Source organism: Castor canadensis, chromosome 7, assembly GCF_047511655.1.
Source record: "Castor canadensis chromosome 7, mCasCan1.hap1v2, whole genome shotgun sequence".
Classification (NCBI taxonomy): Eukaryota; Metazoa; Chordata; class Mammalia; order Rodentia; family Castoridae; genus Castor; species Castor canadensis.
The window spans coordinates 6,676,504-6,697,633 of NC_133392.1; the positions used below are offsets into that span (position 1 = coordinate 6,676,504).

The window sequence follows — 21,130 nt, forward strand, 5'->3', positions numbered from 1 at the left end:
AAAGTAAAAAATTCCAACTTGGTCTGAAGTGGGAAGCAATAAAAGTAAAAGTTATTCACATTCATATGTGCCAATAAATCCACTTGCTCTTTCCCATTTACTGTAATGGTAAAACTTGAATTATATATTGAGGCTTGCAGCAAGCAATACCTCTAATAAATCATATTGTCTGTACAATCTTTAAGAACTCCTTTGATTCTTTGCTTTTTCAAAGTGAAGTGCTCAGTAAACATCACTTTGAATCCCCTTTCAAATATATTCAGTTCTAATAATGACTGTTACTCTCATTTATACCAAAAGAGCACCATCAAAGTACTGGTTTAAGCTTCAAGGACTGATATTCTGTGTAAAATGTTTGTCCTTGCTTGGTAGAACAAATACTTTCTAGTCAAACTGTGAGTCAGCAAAACTCTTTATCTCAGTCTCCATTTTCCTCCTGATTCTAACTTGAAATTGTGAGTAAATGGGAATGCTGGCTTCCATGTGTCCTCTGCCATTTCCAGGATAATTGGTCAGAGTTCATTCGATTAGAAAGCTAGAGCACAGCTACTGAAGGAGGTCATTTACCTAGATCAATGCACAAGGCTTCAGGAAAATGCCCTCAGTGGTGAAAGACCTTGTAAACACATAAATTACCAGCCATATTTTGAACTCAATGAGAAAAGGACAAAAATATGTTTACCCCAAAGATCTATACTTGTGCTATGGACCTTTGTCTTTACTAGGTGCTAGACTTTGACTAATCTAGGGGTGAGGGATGGGGAATGTGTAACTACACCTGGTACAGGAATCTGGTCTCCAAAGGAGCTTCCCCCTATTACAGAAAACAGTTCTGCTTGCCTTTCCCCCAGACTCCAAAGCACCTTTGTCCAGCCATATGCAACATGTGAGCAGACCTGGCCGAAGTCCTGCAGCTGGTGGGGGAGCACAGGAAAGCACTCTGGTGGAGAGATGGAGCACATGAAATGTTTGTACCATGGATCTTGGAAACAATGCAGACCCAGTAAACAAATGTTGTTGATCTGAACCCATATTTACTAAATATATAGGTGGAAGATCCCTAGAGGGATATTTGCTATAAACTAATGAAGACTGAATCTCTGGGGAATCTCATGTGCATTGGCACCTTCCAAGCTACAAGAGGTCCCAGCAGTGTGTTCACATGGTCAAATATTTTTGAGAAATTTGCAAATGAAGTTCAAACTCTAAGCATTCGAAAAATTATCTTCCCTCCTTCCAAATTCCCCTATGTCCCCTGTTGGCTGTCAAAATGTTGAAGGTATTGGCATTCCTGGGATCTGACTAAAGAGAATTTGACTGAGAATGCATTTGGCTTGGTATAGCAGGGCATATCTAATGCAGTCTCTTCCAAGTGTAACTGAGGTACTGCCAGTGTCCCTCTGTAAAAATCACTTCCAGGGACACTCCTGCCACCTACAATGCCCATTCCATGACAGAGTTCCAGGGTGGCAGGCCATACTGCCAAACAGGCAAGTCTATGGAAATTCTTCCAAACATTAAAGTTTTTAAATTTTAAGCAAAGGATTTGGTTTTCACTGATACCTAATTAAAACCAAAGCTTTCTCTTGTCAGAAAGTTATTCAATAAACAGCATATACAATTTTTTTTAAATCTACACTTTTGCAACAAATCACACAAACTAAAGTTTGCCAAAATTCCCAGGTTTGTAGGATGCAGACACACAGTATTACTACAAATAGTAAAGTGTATCTGAGGATGCAGAGTGATGATTTATGCATTGCTTATGTACACCTTAACTTATCTGGTACATCTTTTCCTCACAAAGTCTGACAGTTCCATATAAAACAGCATGCAAAATTGCCACCAGTACAGCAAAGCAGCCTGAAGAAACAAATATTCCAGTGAGAAACTCCTACACATATCCCTTCAATAATTCAATATTTGTAGCTTATGAATGGTTTGATTATACAATTGTGGGCCTCAGTGGCAATTTTTAAATGCTTTAGAGTTGCTCTTATGTATGCCTTAATTTCAGATCAATTTTCTATTTTTTCTACAATTATTGATCACTTCAGAATTAAACTCAATAGAAAATAAGTATTGTCATTGACGCTAAGAAGAAATAGAAGGAATAAAGATTGGCAGTAGCTTCAAAATGTCCAAAACCCTTATATTATAAAACTCTTGATGGTTGGAATAGTATGCAGAACCATTTCATAAAGAATCACAATAGCCAAGAAAATATGAATAATAACAATGATAACAGCAGAGATAAGTAAGACTGTGAGAATCAGAATACTCTCCAAACAAGAAACAGAACTGTCCAAAAAGAAGACATGATTTCTATCAGGATAGCCTCATTTTCATGAATGTCTTGATTTCCATAAGTATAGCGAACTTTCACCCTGGTCTGTCACACTGAGGCATTCACCAATACACTGTGAATGACAATCTTTCACCTCCAAAATCATGATTTCAGCTTATAATACATCAAACAAAATATATAAAGGCTTTGTTAAAATGGTTTTATAACAGTTATTTAGAAAACAGACTTCAATATGAAGAAATTGTTGTAAGATGTTAGCTAGTCTATTCCTCAATGAAAAATATGAATAAATATAATGTTTGTTGCTGTTATTATTAAGTATTTTTAACAAGGTACACATTATACCAGGTAAGTTTTCACACTGATTAAATGTGTTGAGAACTCTCAAAAATCAGAAGACATCACAGAACACAAGGAGGCTGTGTTTACTTGGTTTACCTATAAATGAATTATAATGTACTTTATCATTGGCTTGAAGGACAAACAAGAAATGATACACAGTAATATTCTTGAAGTAATATGAAAAGAAGTGGAAGGTGTTCAGTAGTGAAGTGAAAAGGGTTTACCCATCAGAGATCTCAATGGAAAAGTGGTGTTCTTCCTACTTGTGCAAGCCCCTGGATTCCATTCCCAGCACTGCAAAAACATTTTTAAAAATTAAAAGTGATGTTTTTCAAGTAACAAGTTTCAGAGAATCACCAGACTAATTTCTTGGTTTGATCAATTTTTGTTAGTGCCTGGAAAACTATCAAGATAAAAAACCAAATGTGACTTATTTATCTAAAACAGCTCATGCAGAATTAATCAAAATAGGGAAAACATAAAATTAAGTGAGAAAACAAGAAAATAAATATACCAAGAACTAAATAATACATTGCTGCAAATATAACCATACTACCCTAAGACAGAAAACCCATTTGCCATACAGAAAACCAAGTTTTAGCTTTATCAAAATCCACCTGAAATTAAAGCATACAAGAATAATTCAAAAGCCATTTTGGTGTTTCAGCAGAATGAAATTAAGTTCAAGATGTCTTTAATCTGTTTTGTGTAATTGCAAGCAATGGTATGACAGCATGACTGACTGACACAGGGTGTCTCCAGCATTCTTAGAAACATAAAGTAGTGAAAACATACATAATGGACGCAGCTCAACTAATCACTTAGTCATCTCGGGGAAAGCTACTTTCTCTCCCAGTCCTTGAGTTGTTGGCTACTTCAGAGTTTGCAAGAGTTACATATTCTTCTTGGATTGCTCTATTGTATTAGATGTGATATTTTAAACACCCACATCAACTTGTATTTGCTTTTAAGTGTGTATGGATAGGGACAAGGTTTGCTCATTATAAAGCATTGCAGTCTTGTAGCATCAGTACATAATATTTTGAAGACTCCAGAATACACTTTCTATGACTCATAGGAGAATGAACACAAACAAAACAAGAAGTTGTTCAAAAAGTTAATAAAGTTTGCACAAAAGGCCACATGTGAATTCTTCTCCATGTGAAATGTCCAAAATAAGCAAAGTCATAGAGGAAGACAGTAGAGTAGTGGATGCAAGGAGCTGAGAGAAGGGGAAAATGAGGAATGACTGCTAATAAGCATGGAGTTTCTTTTGGAGGTGATAAAACATTTGAAATTAGATAGTGAGATGATTACACGACTTTGTGAAAAAGCTACTGAACTGTATACTTTAAAGAGTGAATTTTATAGTATGTCACTGTAGCTCAATATTTTTAAAGTTAACAAAGGTTGGTTATGCCATATAGCTGCAATTTAGAAAAACAATTTCAGACAAGTTTATGAATTTTTTTAAAATTTCAGTTCCTGATTTAGACATATATGAAAAGTTTCCATTTAATCATTAAATAACAAAACACAGGAATTAGATAATGAAGCAAATGATTTAAGAGGAAAATGAAACTAACAGAAATTATTCTAACCTCATGGGAAAAGTTATTAGAAAAATTATCCGAACTAAAAGCAATAATTAAAGAAAAAGAAAAATTTCAAACGGATGTAACAAATAGGCTCTTGGATTATTTGGTAACTTAATTGATGAAAAAAAAATCATATGACCACATGGGGAATATATTAGCTGAATTTTCATAAAATACTGACTTAAAGATAAACTAAATTCATAATTGTTACTGGTTTGGAGACATCGATGACCAAAAGGTTAACAAGTATCCTCAATGACATGAGTACTCTACTCATGGTTAGCCCAGCCCAAGAAAACAAGAGACAATCTGAACTCATGCTGTTCATTCCGCAGGGCAACTCGCTGGAAGTCTCAGCCAATGCAAGAACAATACTAAAAGTGTTACATGACATCACTCACAATGAGTTGCAAAGCTGAACTCTTCTAAACCCTAAGAAAAAAATCAGAAGAGAGGAAAATGGCAGATTAGAGGCATCTAGCACATTGCCACATCTCCTCAAACCTAAACAAAACATCAGGTGTGTAGCTACGGGGAGAGATGAGTGGTCTGGAAAGGTATGATGTACAGCAGTAAACAGAAGACAGATGAAGACCAGGAAGAACCCAGAAATATGGACACTAACATAGAGCAAAAGGCAAAATGGTGGGGCAGGGCAAGAATCCCCAAGTGGAGCATTACAAAAGAGAGAAAAGGAGAGCCTCCGTGAGCTCCACAAGCAGTTTGACACTCTGAAAAAATATTCCTGAGTGGGAAGAGTGGGCCATGCTGCAGAGGGAAGCTAGGCGGTTACCTTTGAGGAATTACAGCCAGAAGAGGGGACAGACCAGCTGGATGTGAATACAAGTGTGTCTGTGGTGGGGAGGGGTTCTAGAACAGAGACTGGCATGGCCAGGGCACCCAGGATTGCTCAGTGCCCTGCACCTTCCCCCACCAGCACAAATTCCTTTGGGCTGACTGCTTTCTACACTTCAGAGAGCCTCTGCTGGGGCATTTCTCACACCCATGCCTACACTGGCAGAGCACCCCTGGTGTGAGGTAGCTCCAACCAGGTGTTCTTGGGCTCAGCTGGCAGGAGCAGTTCAGGGGCAGCTTTTGCATTCCTGGTGTTGCTGGTCCTGGATACAGAAAACGCTGGCAGCAATTCAGCCCAGCAAAGTCATATCTGCCACAATAGCATGCTGGCAGGACAGGGGGTGGGGCTCTGCCTGCACACAGACAGCCCTTTCTGATCTAACCTGTTTGCACTTCAGAGAGAAAACAACTGGATACCCTATCCCTCTCACCCTCATGGTGAGTAAACTGCAAAATGACAAGCCTGAGAAAAAATGAAGCGTTGCCACCCTATGTCTTCTCAGGAAGAAAGAAATTTTGACTGGTCTTATTTTGTTTTGCTTCATTTTGTTTCATCTTGCTCTATATTTTATTGGGTTATTCCTCACTATTAATTTCTTATACCAGGCTGGTGGAGTGGCTCAAGTGGTAAAAGAACCTGCTTAGCAAGCATGAGGCCTTGAATTCAAACCCCATTACCAAAAAAAGAAAATAAGAAATTCATTTCTTATACCTTTGTCCCATATACTTTTCCTATCTTGCTGCTTCTCTTTTTCCTTTCTCTATTCCCCCTTCTTATTACTTACTTAATACTTTTACCTTTAATAATCTTTAAATTCCCAGGTTAGGCATGTCCTTACTATTTAGAAGTATCTAGCTTCTTTCTTTTCTACCTGCATTTGGGGATACAGTTGATGTTGTCATTAAATGCATATAATGAAAAAAACGGAAACATCTACTATATCTAGTTAGCCTTTGAACTGATGTTTTTATTACTACTCTCTGATTTTTCTTTTCTGAGTGATAGTAGGGATTGAGGACCCAAGAGGTGCCTGTCTACTAAGAAAATACCCATAAAAAACTGGAAAAATGGGTAAAAAAATGGAGAAAAAAACTTGAAATGGAAAAAAAATTTCAACCAATGAACAAATTGCAATAAAGAAACACAAGGAAAATGAAAAATATGACTCCACCAAAAACTAATAACTCAATAACTGAACCAAACTATATTGAAATAGTCAAAATACTGAATAAGGAATTCAAAAAGTCAAGCTGGGGGCGTGGCTCAAGTTATAGAGCACCTGCCTAGCAAGCACAAGGCCCTGAGTTCAAACCCCAGGACCACCAAAACAACAAATTAACAAAAAATTCAAAAGTGTAGTTTTAAAAATGATCAGTATCCTCAAAGAGGATTCAAATAAAAAGATGAATGAGGTAAGGAAGCCAATTCAAGTGCTGATGGAGTAGCTTAAGCAGTAAGAGTGCCTGCCTAGCAAGCATGAGTCCCTGAGTTCAAACCCCAGTGCTGCCAAAAACAAATCTGGAAGCCAATTCAAGACTTAGATGAGAAATTCAGCAGCTTGGATAAGAAATTCAGCAAGGAAGCTGAGATTTTGAAAGAAAAAGAAAAGAAAGCCCTCTCACATGTTCATGGATCAGCAGAATTACTGTTGTTAAAATGCTCATATTACCAAAAGCAATCTACATATTCAGTGCATTCCCCATCAAAATTCTAAAGGCATTCTTTACAGAGATAGAAAAAAAAATACTAAAATTCATATGGAAACACAAAGACCCTGAAGAAATAAAGCAATCCTGAGCAAAAAGAGCAATATGGGAAGTATCCCAATATCTGACTTCAAACTATACTATAAAATCATAATAACAAAAATAGCATGATACCAGCACAAAAACAGACACATAGACAAATAGGTCCAGAAGTTAGCTCACACAGCTATAGTCATCTGATTCTTGACAAAGATGTTAACAAAATAAATTAGAAGGAAAAAAAAAGGCAGCCTGTTTAATAAGTGCTGCTGGGAAAACTGTGTATCTGTATGTAGAAGACTGAAACTAGATTCCTCTCTCTTACTCTAGGAAAAGCACCCATCAATGGATGAATGGATAAAAAAAATATGATGCTTATACACAATGTTTTACCCAGCCATAAAGAAGAATGAAATTATGTTGTTTGCTGAAAAATAGAAGGAACTGGATGGAGATCATGATATTAAGTGAAATAAACCAATCCCACAAAAACAAGTATTGCATGTTTTCTCTCATTTGTGGAAACTAGGGTAAAACAAAACAAAACCAAGGTCATGAAAGTAAAAAAGGGACTACTAGGGAGGTGGATAGAGAAGGGGAAAGGAAAGGTTTCGGGGGGAGGGGAATAGTGAAGAGTAATAGAGGAAGTGCATATTATCAACATACATTATGTACACGTATGGAGATGTCATGATAAAACCCTTTTATATACATATATATATGCCAATATGTATATATATATGTATGCCAATAAAAATATCAACTCAAAATGATTCTAAGACCTAAAACTTTGAAAGTACTAGAGGAAAATGAAATACAGGAAAAACACTTAAAGATCTCGGCACAGGCAATGACTTTCTGAATAGGACATCAACAGCTCATGAAATAATAGCAAGAAATGACAAATGGAATTGTATTCAATTTAAGAGCTTCTGCACTGCAAAAGTAGTCAATAGAGTGAAGAGACAGCCTACAGAATGATAGAAAATCTTTGCCAGCTATTCATCTGACAGGAAATTAATATCCAGAATATATAAAGACTGAAAAAAATTAAAATTCAATCAATAAATGGGCCAATGAACTGAACAGATACTTTTCAAATGAAGAAGTACAAATAGCAATAAGTACACTTTTTTAAAAGTCTGACATCTTTAACTATCAGGGAAATGCAAATCAAAATTATATTGAGATTCCACCTCAACCCATCAGAATAGCTATCATCAAGAAAACAAAAAGTAACAAATATTGGCAAGGAAGTGGGAGAAAAGGACCCCTTATACACTTTTGATGGCAATATAAATTAGTCTAGCCACTATGGAAATCAGTATGGAAGTACAGAACTTCCATATGATTCAGCTATACCACTTCTGAGCATATACCCAAGGAATCAAAGTCAGGTTACTATATATACCCACGCACTCACATTTACTGCAGCACTATGCACAATAGTCATGTTATGGAATCAGCCTGGATGCCCACCAGTGCACTAATGAATAAAGAAAATATGGTATATAGTCAATGGAGTTCTATTCAGCCATAAAGGAGAATGAAATTATGCCACTTGTGAGGGAATGGATGGAAATGCAAATCGTCATACGAACTGAAGCAAGCCAGTCTCACAAAGACACATGTCTTCTCTCACTTGGGGAATGTAGGAGGAAGGAAGAAAGAAAGAAAGTAAACGGGGACTATAGACATGTGGAAGAGGGAGAAAAAGGATAAGAAAGAATAATAGAGGGGTGAATAAAACCAAAGTGCTTTATATGCATGCATGGAAAAGTCATAATGAAAGCTCTTACTTTGTACAATTAATATATCATAATAAAAATTCACCCAAGTAAAGACTAATTTTATTTCGAATTCTTTTCCTTAAAGAATACTTCCTTCCCAAATTAAGATTTATTGAGAATTTTCAGCTTGTCTACACTGAGAAGTACTTTAGAAGTTCTATAAAATGTTAAGTTTACAGATTCAGGGAGAGTTGACATCTTTCTGAAAATACATTTTTCTAAGAACAAATTATGGTTTTCCATTTGTTCCAGTCTCCTCATTTGTCTTTGTAGCCTTTCACTATTCTCTTCTATAGCTCTTACACATTTCCTGTGAGATTAAAATGCTAGGGCATTTTACCCATTAAGCCACCCTCCTATATTACACCTTCCAACTGATACTGTTCATATGTGCAAGGGTTTTTTCTTACTAGTGATGCTATTGCTGCTTCATCATCACCAGCCTATTCGATATTTTTCAGAGTATGTGGAATATTATGTGATAAAGCAATCATCAAGCACACATTGTAAACCAGCTATCAGAACACCACCAAAAATCAAGAGTCTCTGCTTGTGTACTGGCTCCATCTCCTTCCCCTAACTCCCAAAGATAACAGTACCATCAATTTTGTGTAAAAGTGATTTGACCATCATATGTACATACTTAGTTTTGTTGATACAATGCTAATGCGTTTTAACAACAGTATTAAACTGTATTATATTTTACCATGGAATAAATGACATTTTACTAGTGATAAACATATTTTAAAACTAAGCAAAACAACACGATTAACTTCTTATCAATATTCTTTTCTGAGACTTGTCACTCACATAAACACTATGCTACTGTGGTAGATCCAGCTGGGAGTAAGTAGCCGTGGTTCACACTTCTCCACTGCCGTGTGTGACAGCCCCTGAACATAAGGAAGGCTGCAGTTATGATTTTTAAATTTTATGATGGCGCAAAGGTGACATGGTTTCTGTGGAAAAGGTTCCTTGAATATTGCATCTTGATATTTTCCCAAGCTAGACATATGCTGAATGACACCTGGTCACCTAGCAGGGCAGCAGCAGTGAGGGCCAGCTCTCAGGCCGTGATGGCTGGTAGGGTAAGTGTATTAAATGTACCTCACCTTGCTATGGGGTTACCTGGGTTTACATAGCAAGTCAAGGAGCGTCTGCACTACCTTCCATCACGCGATCGCAAGTAATTTACTCAGCCATTCTCCTGACAACAGACATGCGGTTATTCCCAGGTTTTTGCTCCTATAGACAGTACAGCAGCTATGAACATTCTTGGCCTTCTGGTATCTACACACAAGTTTCTTTGGCACCTGGACTTAGCAGTGAAATCCGTTTGTCTACAAATACACAAAAGTTCAACTTTATGTGATAATGACAAATGGTTTCTCAAATTTATTATGCTACTTTACAGTTCCCCCAGGAGCAAAAGAGTTCCCATTGACGTATACTCTACCATTATCAGCTTCTTACTTGTTGCCAATCACAGAAAGGCAAATTGGTATCTGATCATGGTTGTGCTTTTTATTTAAGTAACTTCCTGTGATTTTATTTGCCAAGGAGCTCCCTTTGTTGTGAAATGTCTACCATCTAGCTGTTGTTTATTTTCCCACTGGGTTTATTTTTATTGATTTCTAGGTGTACTTTGTATATTCTAGACTTTAATCTTTTGTCTGATATGTTGCAAAGATGGAATTTCTGCAAGACTGTGGCTTGTTACTGTGTTTTATTTACTATTCACCTTTGTGGAAAAAAGTTACCTCATATTCCAAGGTTAGAAGTTATATTTTACTATATATCTCTCCAAAGGTTTCTAAGTTTTGCCTTTCACATGTAAATCCTTAACCCATTTGGAACTGAGTTTTACATATGGAGTAAGATGGAAATCCAACTTCATAAGGCTTTCCCTCATTGTGATATCAATTGTCCAGCATCATTTTGATTGGAATTGCATTAAACATGTAGCCCAACTGAAGAAAAGAGATACCTTTGCAACACTAAGTCCACCTACCTGTGAACTTTTAGGTCTACTGTAATGTCTTTCAATGAAGTTGCATATGTTTCTGCACACAGGACTTACACATATTTGTTAGAATATTCCCAAATTCTTCTTGATTTCATATAATAACTGTATTTGATTACTTTGTATTTCTAAATAGACAAAACTTGTTTGTGACACATTAACTTTATACATTGCTGTTTTAGAAACTAAAGTTCATCACTTCTGCTTCTCCCTCCGTCTCACAGTTTGGTATTCCTCTTTAAGAGAAGAAATAGTCCTTGGGAAATCGTCTCTACTTCCTGTAAACCCAGGACTGCACAGGTATAGCCTAAACCTAGCAATTTTATAATAGGAGGAAGAGTCCTTTCAAATACTTTGTTTTCCATAGTTTTAGAAGCAGAATTCTGTTAATTTTTACATGGACATATCAGCTAATGATTACGTATAATGGTTTGTTTTCATTCTCTTGGGTTTTCTAACTAAATACTCACATCATCTACAAACAATGAAAAATTTATCTCCTCCTTTCCAAACTTTATTTCTGTTTTTTCCTCGTCTGTTTTAGCTACTACCACCTAACTATAAAAATGAATAGTGACAGTGGGATTATCTTCTTGACACTGTCTCTAATGAAAATGGTTCTAGGCATTGTTCCCTTAAATCACAATGCTAGTATTTAGAATGAAATTTATATAATTTCTATGTAAAGGAACCATCTGAATATCTCTACCTCATATAAAAGTATGTTAAGGTTGTGGTCATAGTTCAGGGGCAGACACTTGCCTCACAGGCACAAGGCCTTCGGTTTCATTCCTAGTAACACCAAAAATAAATAAATAAACAAGCACAACTGGAAAAGATTTTGACTTACTAAGTGCCTTTTTGCCACTCTTCTTATGGATTGTATTAACAAATTTCCTCTTGGGGAACCATCAATGACAAAATGGAAAATTAGTATCCTTAATGTAAAAAGATATGAGGCTTAGATGGTAAAATACTTGAAAGCACTTGAAATGTTCGAAATCATTATCCCCAACTCCTTATTTCAAACACATGGAAAGATTTTTAAAAACAGTCCAATGAATTCTGGAATGTTGCCACGCTTGGTTTGTTTGCTCAATATCTATGTATATACCTTGCTTATCATTGAACATTTTAAATTAATTTACGGATATTAGGACATGTCTCCAGATTATTCAGCATGTATCCCCTAAGAAGTTCAGCTTCTCACATAAGCCAATACCATTGTGTTCAAACAGCTAAACACTAGTGTTATTTAACATGTAGTCCATATTCAGATTTCCCTGAATTGTACTGTTTCCATCATTGTTAGCTGCGGCTTTTTTTTTTCAATTCATTGACAATTCAGTTAAGAATTATGAATTGCACTAGCTGATCTGTCTCTTTAGTCCCTTTACTCTATCACAGATGTCTATTTTTTGTTGTTGTTTTTCATTACATTCACATTTTTTTTAAAGCCCAGGCAAGCTGTTTTATAGACTGTGTCATAATTTGGGTTTGTTTGATTGCATATTCATGAATACATTCATGCTGAACATTTTTAGCAAGGACAGTATATAGATGATTCTGCATATGGTCCCATCCCATCAGGGGGCACATGATGTTGGCATGTTTCATTATTAGTGATGTTAAGCTTGTCACTTGGTTACAGTGGAGTTTGCCATATCTCTCCATTGGAAAGGTGTCAATATTAACTTTGTGATGCTCAAATTGTTCCAAATTTTGCCAATGGGAGACCCCTCAAGCTAGTTCCTTTGACTTTTTAGTATGTCCCCATAGATTTTTAAGCACCTGTTTGCTTTTCTGGCATACTTTGATATTCTAAACCCACCTGCAACTTTTCAGGTCCCAATACTGGAATCACATCAAATTCAGTAAGCCATTTCTCATACTTCCTTTAATGGAAATGTATTTAGCAACTAAGATCTTGTACTGTTTGTTCATTCCTATTGAGGAATCATTTATTATTTCTAGGACTTTATCAAACCATCAGGATTTTTTTAATTCCTGAGTTCATGTTGATTGCTTTAATTTAAATCCAACATGACAATGCTATTTTCCTTCTTTAACATTTATGTATTTCTTCTCCCAAAATGAAAATTCTGTCTTCCAGTGGCAAGGATGTGCTTTATCAATTGCTCAGCATCAGAGTGTACACAAAATAGTATCGAGACCACTCTCAGCTAACTAAACAGCATTCAACAGGTCTCTAGCATCTTTTTGTCTTTAGGACCTATGTAAATAAAGGTACAGTCAGAAAAACATGTTTGAAAATTAAATGAATTATGGTTCTATGTGGTTTATTAATGACTTGGTTTTTTTTTAAAAAGTACACTTGTTTATGTTTATATTAAATTTTAGGGTTCTTTTCATCCTTGTAAATTTTATGTGTTGAATGTGTAAAACATTACCATGGCTTAACAGCTGTTAAAATGTATCTTATAGGTACTTTTAGATTCACATTCCCTTACTTACCTCTTCAACTCTATTCCTAAGCACCTCATTTGTGCTTAATTTCATTTTTGCTTATTTTTGTATTGATAGGTCCACTATCTATCCTCTTGCAGCTTGATTTGTTTACTAAAATATCATGGAATATCACTCTATATTAGTTCATTGGTTTTATTCTTTTTTATTTTAATATAGTTGCATTAAATAGATGTGCCATAGTTATTCAATCAGAATCCTATGTATGGGAAATGCCTTGAAATCTTAAAGCTCATATGAAAAGAACTGATAGAGTTCTTCCCAAATTTGGTAACATTTCTAAAAATTTGTACGATACCAAAACCAAGTTTTGAAGCACAATCTTTTCTGTCAATAATAAAAATAAATTGCAATGCAAATTGAAACTACAATGAGATACCACTAAATAGGCACTAGAAAGTCTAAAACTAAAAGGACAGAAAATACTAAGTGTCCATTATAATGCAGAGGGACCAGAACTCTTACACCTTGTTGGTTAGAGTGTAAACTGCAATTTTAAATAACTGTTTAGCAATATCTTACCAAAAATTTCTGTATGAAAACTGTATAAATCAATAATTCAACTCTCAAGTATATATTCAATGGAAATGCATGCATATATGTTCACCAAAAGACATGTACTAGAATGCTCACAAAAGTAATATATATAATAGCCCCAACTAGAAACTACCCAGTTATCTGTCAATAGTAGAACTGGTAAGTAAATGGTGGTCTATTCACACAGTGAAATAGCAATGAGAAAGAAGACTTTTCAACTGTATACAGCAATACAGATGAATCTTACAAACATTAATGTTCGGGAAAATAAGCCAGATCCAAGTAAGCACATTCTGCACATTTCCACTTTACACAAGGTTCAAAACCAGGCGAAACTCATCTATGCTGTTTGGGAGTCAGGGCAGTAGTTATTTTAGCAGGAATAGAGATAAAATCTGGAAGGAAACATAGGAGGCTGTTCTGGGGCTGTGGCAATTTTCTGTTTCTTGATCTGCGTTCTGAGTGTACAGGTGGGTTCACTTTCTGGAAATTCAGCAAGCCATATACTTCTGATGTGTGCATTTTTCTGTGTATATAGTCTACTTCAGTAAAAGCTATGCTCTAAATTTCAGTTATGAAAGAAAAAAAATCACTAAACTCAACTAAATACCTAAAGAAAAATGGAAGAACTGTAATGGAAACGAGAATGGCTGTCTTAAGTTAAAAAAATATCAAGCTATTAGTCCAAAATAAAAGCCTTCTACAGTCTGGTACTTGAGCTTAAACTTAATATACATTGTGCATCCTACTCTCTCACATTTCTGTCTGCCTTAATGCAAAAATGTTTCTACATATGTAGTGAAAAGTAAAACTGATGCTCTAGAAAGAAGTTCCACCCTGTCCTTGGAATTTGAAAACCTACCCTCAACCATGCTGCTACCTATAGACAGAACAACACATTCAGAGAAGGTTAAGTTTGCAAACTTTTCTTCCGCTCGTGGCCCTACTTAGCTTTAAAATATTGTAGCTATAACATCACAGGAAAATTATGTAAGAAGTCTACCAATTTTAGACTAAAGAAAAGTTTAATAACTATATTAATGGAAAAACTAAATCATCTTTCTCTTCTAACCACAGAAGTTATTGCAAAATTGTTACATAAAAGTAATATAAGGACATGCAGTCAAATGTGTAGGAAAGATACTATAGACATATATTGGGCAAGCAGTTAATGTTAATTTGCAAGTTTAATGGCATTTATAGTATTTGTCAACTTTTTATATTTTTAATTAGGTGGACTTTTGTCATTCTACATATATACATACCTTTTGTGCTTATAGGTTGTGTTCTTTTTCTCCAGGACAACTCTCCAAATAGCTTCAGACCCACAAAACCTTGATCTGCTCCTGAATGGAATTTAAGTTTACAGCAAACCTTTAGTTTTTACCATGTCAAATACAAGATGGCAGGGTTGTGATCTCTATACCACCAGCCAACTTAGAACTAAGAAACAAAGTTAATTTAAGAAAGTCATTCACATATTATTCATTCATATAGTAAGTATCAAAGGATGCTCTGTGCTAAGCTGTGGGGTGCAATGGTGAGCAGACATGGCCTCTTCCCCTTCATGAAGCTTCCAGATCTATGGGACAGAGAAGTAAGTGCCTGATCATCCCCCAGTGACATACTATGCTCAATGCAGTGAAGGACTGTGGAGTGCACAGAGTAACATAGGATGAGTTTAGCAAAGGTATGAGTCTTGGGGAGTAATCCCACGGCAGGGAGTCTTAGTCAGAGCAGGAGCAGTTCTCCAGTGAAAGTAGAGAGATGAAGAAAAGAAGTTCTGCCCACACCCCTAGCAGATGGATCCAGGGATACAGACAGCACAGTTTCAGTCCAACCAGATCTCAACACTGTGCATATATAGGGGAGGAGTACATCTCACAGCACCTCAGTCAGGGCCAGGCAAAGAGCCTGCAGGGCAGGCACCAACCCTACCAAGCTGCCACAACTGCCAATTCCAGCAAGACTATTGTCACCTAGTGATTAAGAGCATGAATTTGAAGATAGGCAGATGTAATCCTGGTTGGGTCAGATTCAACTACCTACACAATTTCTCTTATGTATTTGCAAAAAAAAAAAAAAAAAAAAAAAGGAACACGTAGAGAGCTGTTAAGGCGGTCTGCACAGAGCTTGAAACCCAGTGCTAAACAAATGGGAGTTGCTCTCACGAAGGCCCTCCTCTTCCCTCAGCCTTTTTTGTTCCTTCCATTTGGTTCTGGGACCGGTTTTTATTCATCCAGAACTGGAATTCTGCTGTGTCTCAATCCTAAAAACCAGGCAGCGGCCCTAATGCCTTCATCTGCTTGCCCAATACTGCCACCTACTGCCCAAGGCTGGATTATGCACAGAGCCGGGTTCATCTCAGCCCTTACCCAAAGAGGCAAAACAAACAGCAATATATGTTTAGAGATATTTTTCTGTGTAAACTACAAGGAAAAAATAAGTAAACAAATGCAAACTATCTTTCAATTACGATAACGGTCTTCTACTGCATTGTAATATTAATCTTAGTAAAGAAGCAACTTAAAAACCTTAAACACAAGCACAATTTTAACTTTTTTTTCCCCAACTATACCACATTATCTGAAATTAGCTTATTTGAATCTCCAATTATAAGCACCTTAAGAGTAGGGATTGTATTTCATTATGCTTCTTATTCCTAAAATCAAACAAAATATAGATAAACCAACCAAGGGAACAGCTTGGAGAGCCAGGAACACACCCATCTATATGCAGTGTGTGATTTACAATAAAGGTGACACTGAAGAATAGTAATGATGGTCTTTTTAATATGCAGTGCCAAGGCTGGTGCCAGTGGCTCATGCTTGTAATCCTAGCTACTCAGGAGGCAGGAGACCTCAAGGTCAGGCCAGGCACAAAGGAAGACCCTATCAAAAAATACCCAACACAAAAAAGGACTGGTGGAGTGTCTCAAGTGATAGAGCACCTGCCGAGTGAGCATGAAGCCCTGAGTTCAAACCCCAGTACTGCCAAAAAAAAAAAAGCAGCAGCGCCAAGTCAACTGGATAACCATTTGAAAAAAAACTCCTATTTTACATCATACATAAAAAATCAGTTCTGAACAAATTATAAATTATATGTGAAAAGGCTTTTAGGAAATAATATACAATATCTTTATGATCTTAGATTAGGCAAAAAAATTATAAACACCAAAAACATTACCAACAAAAGAAAAGACTGATAAACTGGAGTATATTAAAATTAAATAGTTCTATTTGGAAAAAGAAACCCTGAGAAAGAATGAAAAAGTATTCTACCAGGCAGAATAAAGTATAACCAAAGAACTTTGACCCTGAAGATATTTAAGAATTTCTATAAATCAATAATTTCAAAAAAAAAAAAAGAAAGACAACCCAATCAAAATTTAAACAAGAAACTTCAGCAGGCCCTTCCCCAAAGAATATAACCCAATGGCCAACATTAGTACACAAAAAGATATTTAGCCTAATTAGGCATCAAAGAAACTCAAATTACGAACATGATAAGATCCTACTTCACACCCACCACGACACTTAAATTAAAATAAAAAGTTTTGGAAAACTAACATAATAGTAACTACTAGGAAGGACGGGAAGCTGGAGTATGCGCTCACAGCTGCTAGTGTGTACATGGATAGAACCACCGTGGGAAATTTAATTGAACATTCACCTGCTCTAGGAACAATGCTTCCACTCCCAGGTAGAGAGCCAATAAAAGTGCACATATGTGCACCAGAAATTAAGGACAAGCAAGTCTGTAACAGCAATACTTACACTAGATCCAAACTGGAAAGAGCCCCAGCAGAAAAGCATACTGAGGGGCATTGGTAAAAGGGAATGCACATGACAATAGACACAAACTAAGTACTTAGTGCCATGTGAAATGCCATGGACATATCCCACAGCCCGATGTTGAGGAAAGAAGACAGATACAAAAAGGAAGATTCCACTTACAAGGTGCAAAGCAGCAAGCCTAAGGTCCGGTGTGGATAGCCAGGATAGGAAGTACCCTTTGGGGAGGAGGCGAGGACAGCACCTGGAAGGAAATACTCCATTTCTTGGATGTTAACTATGAAAATTTATTGAGTTGTACTTTCAGAATCTGCATACTTACCTGCATGTATTTTATACCCAACAAAAGTTTCCTTTTTAAAAACTCTGAGAATGAAAAGGACAGTTCATGATGCTCACAAATTGAGGGAGCTTACCCCAGGAGAACATTTCTAAACAGAATACTTGAGGATGCCAGGCAGTAAGAAAGTACGCCACGTGGAAACTCTGAGAAATAAGAAGAAAGGAAGGAGGGCAAAAAATAAATGGTGAATAGGTGCTAAACAAGCATTAAATGCAGAAAACTATAAAATAATGTCCCATGAGATAAACAAAGAAAAAATGATAAACTAAATCATAAAATAAAAAAGATAAAACATCCAAATGGATCTCAAGAGATTTTTGCTGAATAAAAAAAGTCAACATCACAGGATTAGATTATATGTGGTTTCATTTACATGTGTTTTTGAGGTGACAGAATTATATATAGAGATATGAGAACAGATCAGTGCCTGGGAAGTGGGGAGTGGGGATTGCTTGTGGCTAATCACAAGGGATTCCTCTACTGCAGCTGTTCAGTATATAGGGAGCAGTGGTAGAGGCCATACAGCTATGCATGTATTCAGATTTCACAAAATGCTAACTAGAAAGGCCTTATGTTTAGAAACTGAGAAATGTACTTCTAAATAACCTATACCTAAAAGACAGATTTATTATTATCATCAGTAATGCATATCAAAACTAAGGTGCAGTCAAATCTATTCCTAAAGGGAAATCTATAGTCTTAAATGAATACATTAAAAAAGGAATATTGAGGGGGGAAAAAAATCAATAAACTAGCATCAACCAATATACTAGAAAAAAACAAGATAAACTCAAAGAAAGGAAAAGGAAAAACATAATAGAAACAAATGAAATAAAAAGGCCCACAATAGAATCAACCAAGATAAAATTTGGTTCTTTAGAAAGCACAACAAAATTCATAAACCTCTAGCAAGATTTATCAAGAAACTGAGTAGTCAAAACATAATCTTGTATAACAGGACTGGACTATAGATATGAGACTTTGAAAAGACAACTTGGAGTTATGAATAACTTTATTCATATTTCTCTTTATGAGAAATAAGAAACATTAAAATGAACTCAAGTGGTGGTACATGCCTGTAACCCAGCATTCAGGAGACAGGCAGGAGAATCATGAGTTCAAGGACAGTGTGGGCACAATAGCAAATCCCAGGCCAATCTGGGGTGACATAGTAAGACTTTTTCTCAAAAACAAACAAAAAGACTCAAAAAGTAGGGGAAAACTTACATATATTGAATCATTACTCAAAAAGCTTCATACAAAGAAATTTTCTGTCCCAAGTAGCGTTACCAAAAAGTTGTATCCGTTGGGCACTGGTATCTCACAACTGTAATCCTAGCTACTCAGGAGGCAGAGATCAGTAGGATTGCAGTTCGAAGACAACTGGGGCAAATAGTTTGAGAGACCCTATCTCAAAAAACACTCAAGCAAAAAAGTGCTGGTGGAATGACTCAGGAGGTAGAGTGCCTGCCTAGCAAGCATGAGACCCTAAATTCAAACTCCAGTACTGACAAAAAAAACGTTGTGTCCATGAAGCATACATGTGAAAAAAAAAACGATGGGATTACAAACGTGGTGGTACATGCTGGTAATCCTAGCACTTGGGAAGCTGAGACAGGAGGACTGAGAATTCAAAGCCAGCCTATGCTACATAGCAAGACCCTGTCTCAGAAAAAGAAGAGGTGAAGAAGAAAAACAAAGAACAACCAAAAAAAAATTTACTCTGTAAAAGAATAGAAAAAGTCCCCAATTTATTTTATGAGATTAAAATAAAAACATCTTTCATATAAAAAGCTAAGAAGGCAAATGCAAGAAAAAATATTTACAGGTCAATATAAATAAGTATGGATGGAATACTTAATTTTTAAGTGTATTGAGCAAAAGCCATGTGGCACATGACTGTAGTTCCAGCTACTCAGAAGGCTGGGGAAGAAGATGGCTTGAGCCCAGAAGATCAAGGTCATTTTCAGACCCTGTCTCAAAAACAGAAGAGCTGACAATTTGTAGGCCTAGCCAAATGGAAAGTGCATGCTACAGCCTGTCCTTTCCATTGATTACCTTTTCAATATCAGGACAAAATACCAATAGGAATGATATGAGGACTCTGCAACGTAAATGTTCCACAGATTAGGAAAAAAAAGCCAAACCTTAGGAACAGTCAGTATGCCAACAGTGATGTGAGCCATGTTCTTGGTTATAAAGCAAACTCTAACGTTAAAGATTTGAAATCAAATGAAGTATGCTCTCTGGTGATAAAAGAATTAAGCAAGAAATCAACAGAAACATTTTTGGAACATCTCCTAACATGTGGAACTAAACAGTGTATTTCTAAATGATCCATGAGTCAAGAGGTCTTAAAGAAATCAGAAAATATTTTGAACTGAATGAGCATGGCATAAACTTAGCAAAATTTGTGCTTACTGGGAAATTTACAGTACCAAATCATTCTATCAGGAAGGGAGGAAATACCAAATCAATAATCTAAGCATCTACTTTAAGACAGTAGAAAAAGAATCAAACCCCAATCAAGCAAAAGGAAGAAAAGACTAAGTAGAAGTGACTAAATCAATAAAATTTAAAATAGAAAAACAAATAGAGAAAAATCAATGAAACCCAAAGCTACATCTTTGAGTAGAGGGGGAAAAAATCAATAAAATTGAGAGAGAGAGAAAGAGAGAGAAATGAGAATATAAATTACCAGTACTAGGAATGACAGGAGTAATGTTATTACAGACATAATAGATAAGGCATGTTAAAACAAAAAAAACTGTAGGCTTATAATATTTCTACAAACTAGATGAGCTCCTTGAAAGACACAAACTAACCAAACATAAGAAGACATATTGAATACTCCCATATCTACTAAAGAAACTAAAATGGTATGGCCACTTTGGAAGACAGTGTGGAAGTTCCTAATGAAATCAAACATAACATTGACCATGTGAGCCAATGAATCTACTCGTGGGAATTTGTTCAAGTGAAATGAAAACTGGTTTACGAATGTCCACAGCCAAGTTCATTCATAATTCACCAAAATGGAAATATTTGTGCTCCCTTGATGGCAAACTGAGAAACCAAGCAGTATCATCCACACAGTGGATGCATTTTTTTTTATTCAGCAATAAAAGAGGAATGAACTATTAATACAATAGTATGGATAAATCTCAAGCACATTATGCTACAAGAAAGTCACCTGGGGGGAGGGGAGCAGGGGGAGAGAAATGACCCAAACAATGTATGCACATGTGAATAAATGAATAATTAAAAATAATAAATAAATCAGAAAAAAAAAGAAAGTCACCTGATT

The 21,130-nt window shown here is 36.1% G+C and overlaps 1 protein-coding gene across 9 annotated transcripts in view; it reads right to left on the minus strand.

Annotated features, from left to right (window-relative positions):
- Fank1 (fibronectin type III and ankyrin repeat domains 1) overlaps positions 1-21,130 on the minus strand; it is a 114,818-nt gene that overhangs the window by 75,342 nt on the left and 18,346 nt on the right. For 4 of the 9 annotated variants that reach the window (XM_074078079.1, XM_074078076.1, XM_074078078.1 and 1 more), the window contains exon 3: positions 14,952-15,032. The exons of 3 other annotated variants lie outside the window; for them this stretch is intronic. In XM_074078079.1, the coding sequence (XP_073934180.1) occupies positions 14,952-15,032 (81 nt within the window). Of the gene's footprint in view, positions 1-14,951; positions 15,033-17,642; positions 17,725-17,896; positions 17,967-21,130 lie in introns of all 9 variants that reach the window. 2 more of the 9 variants (XM_074078082.1, XM_074078084.1) reach the window with 2 other exon arrangements.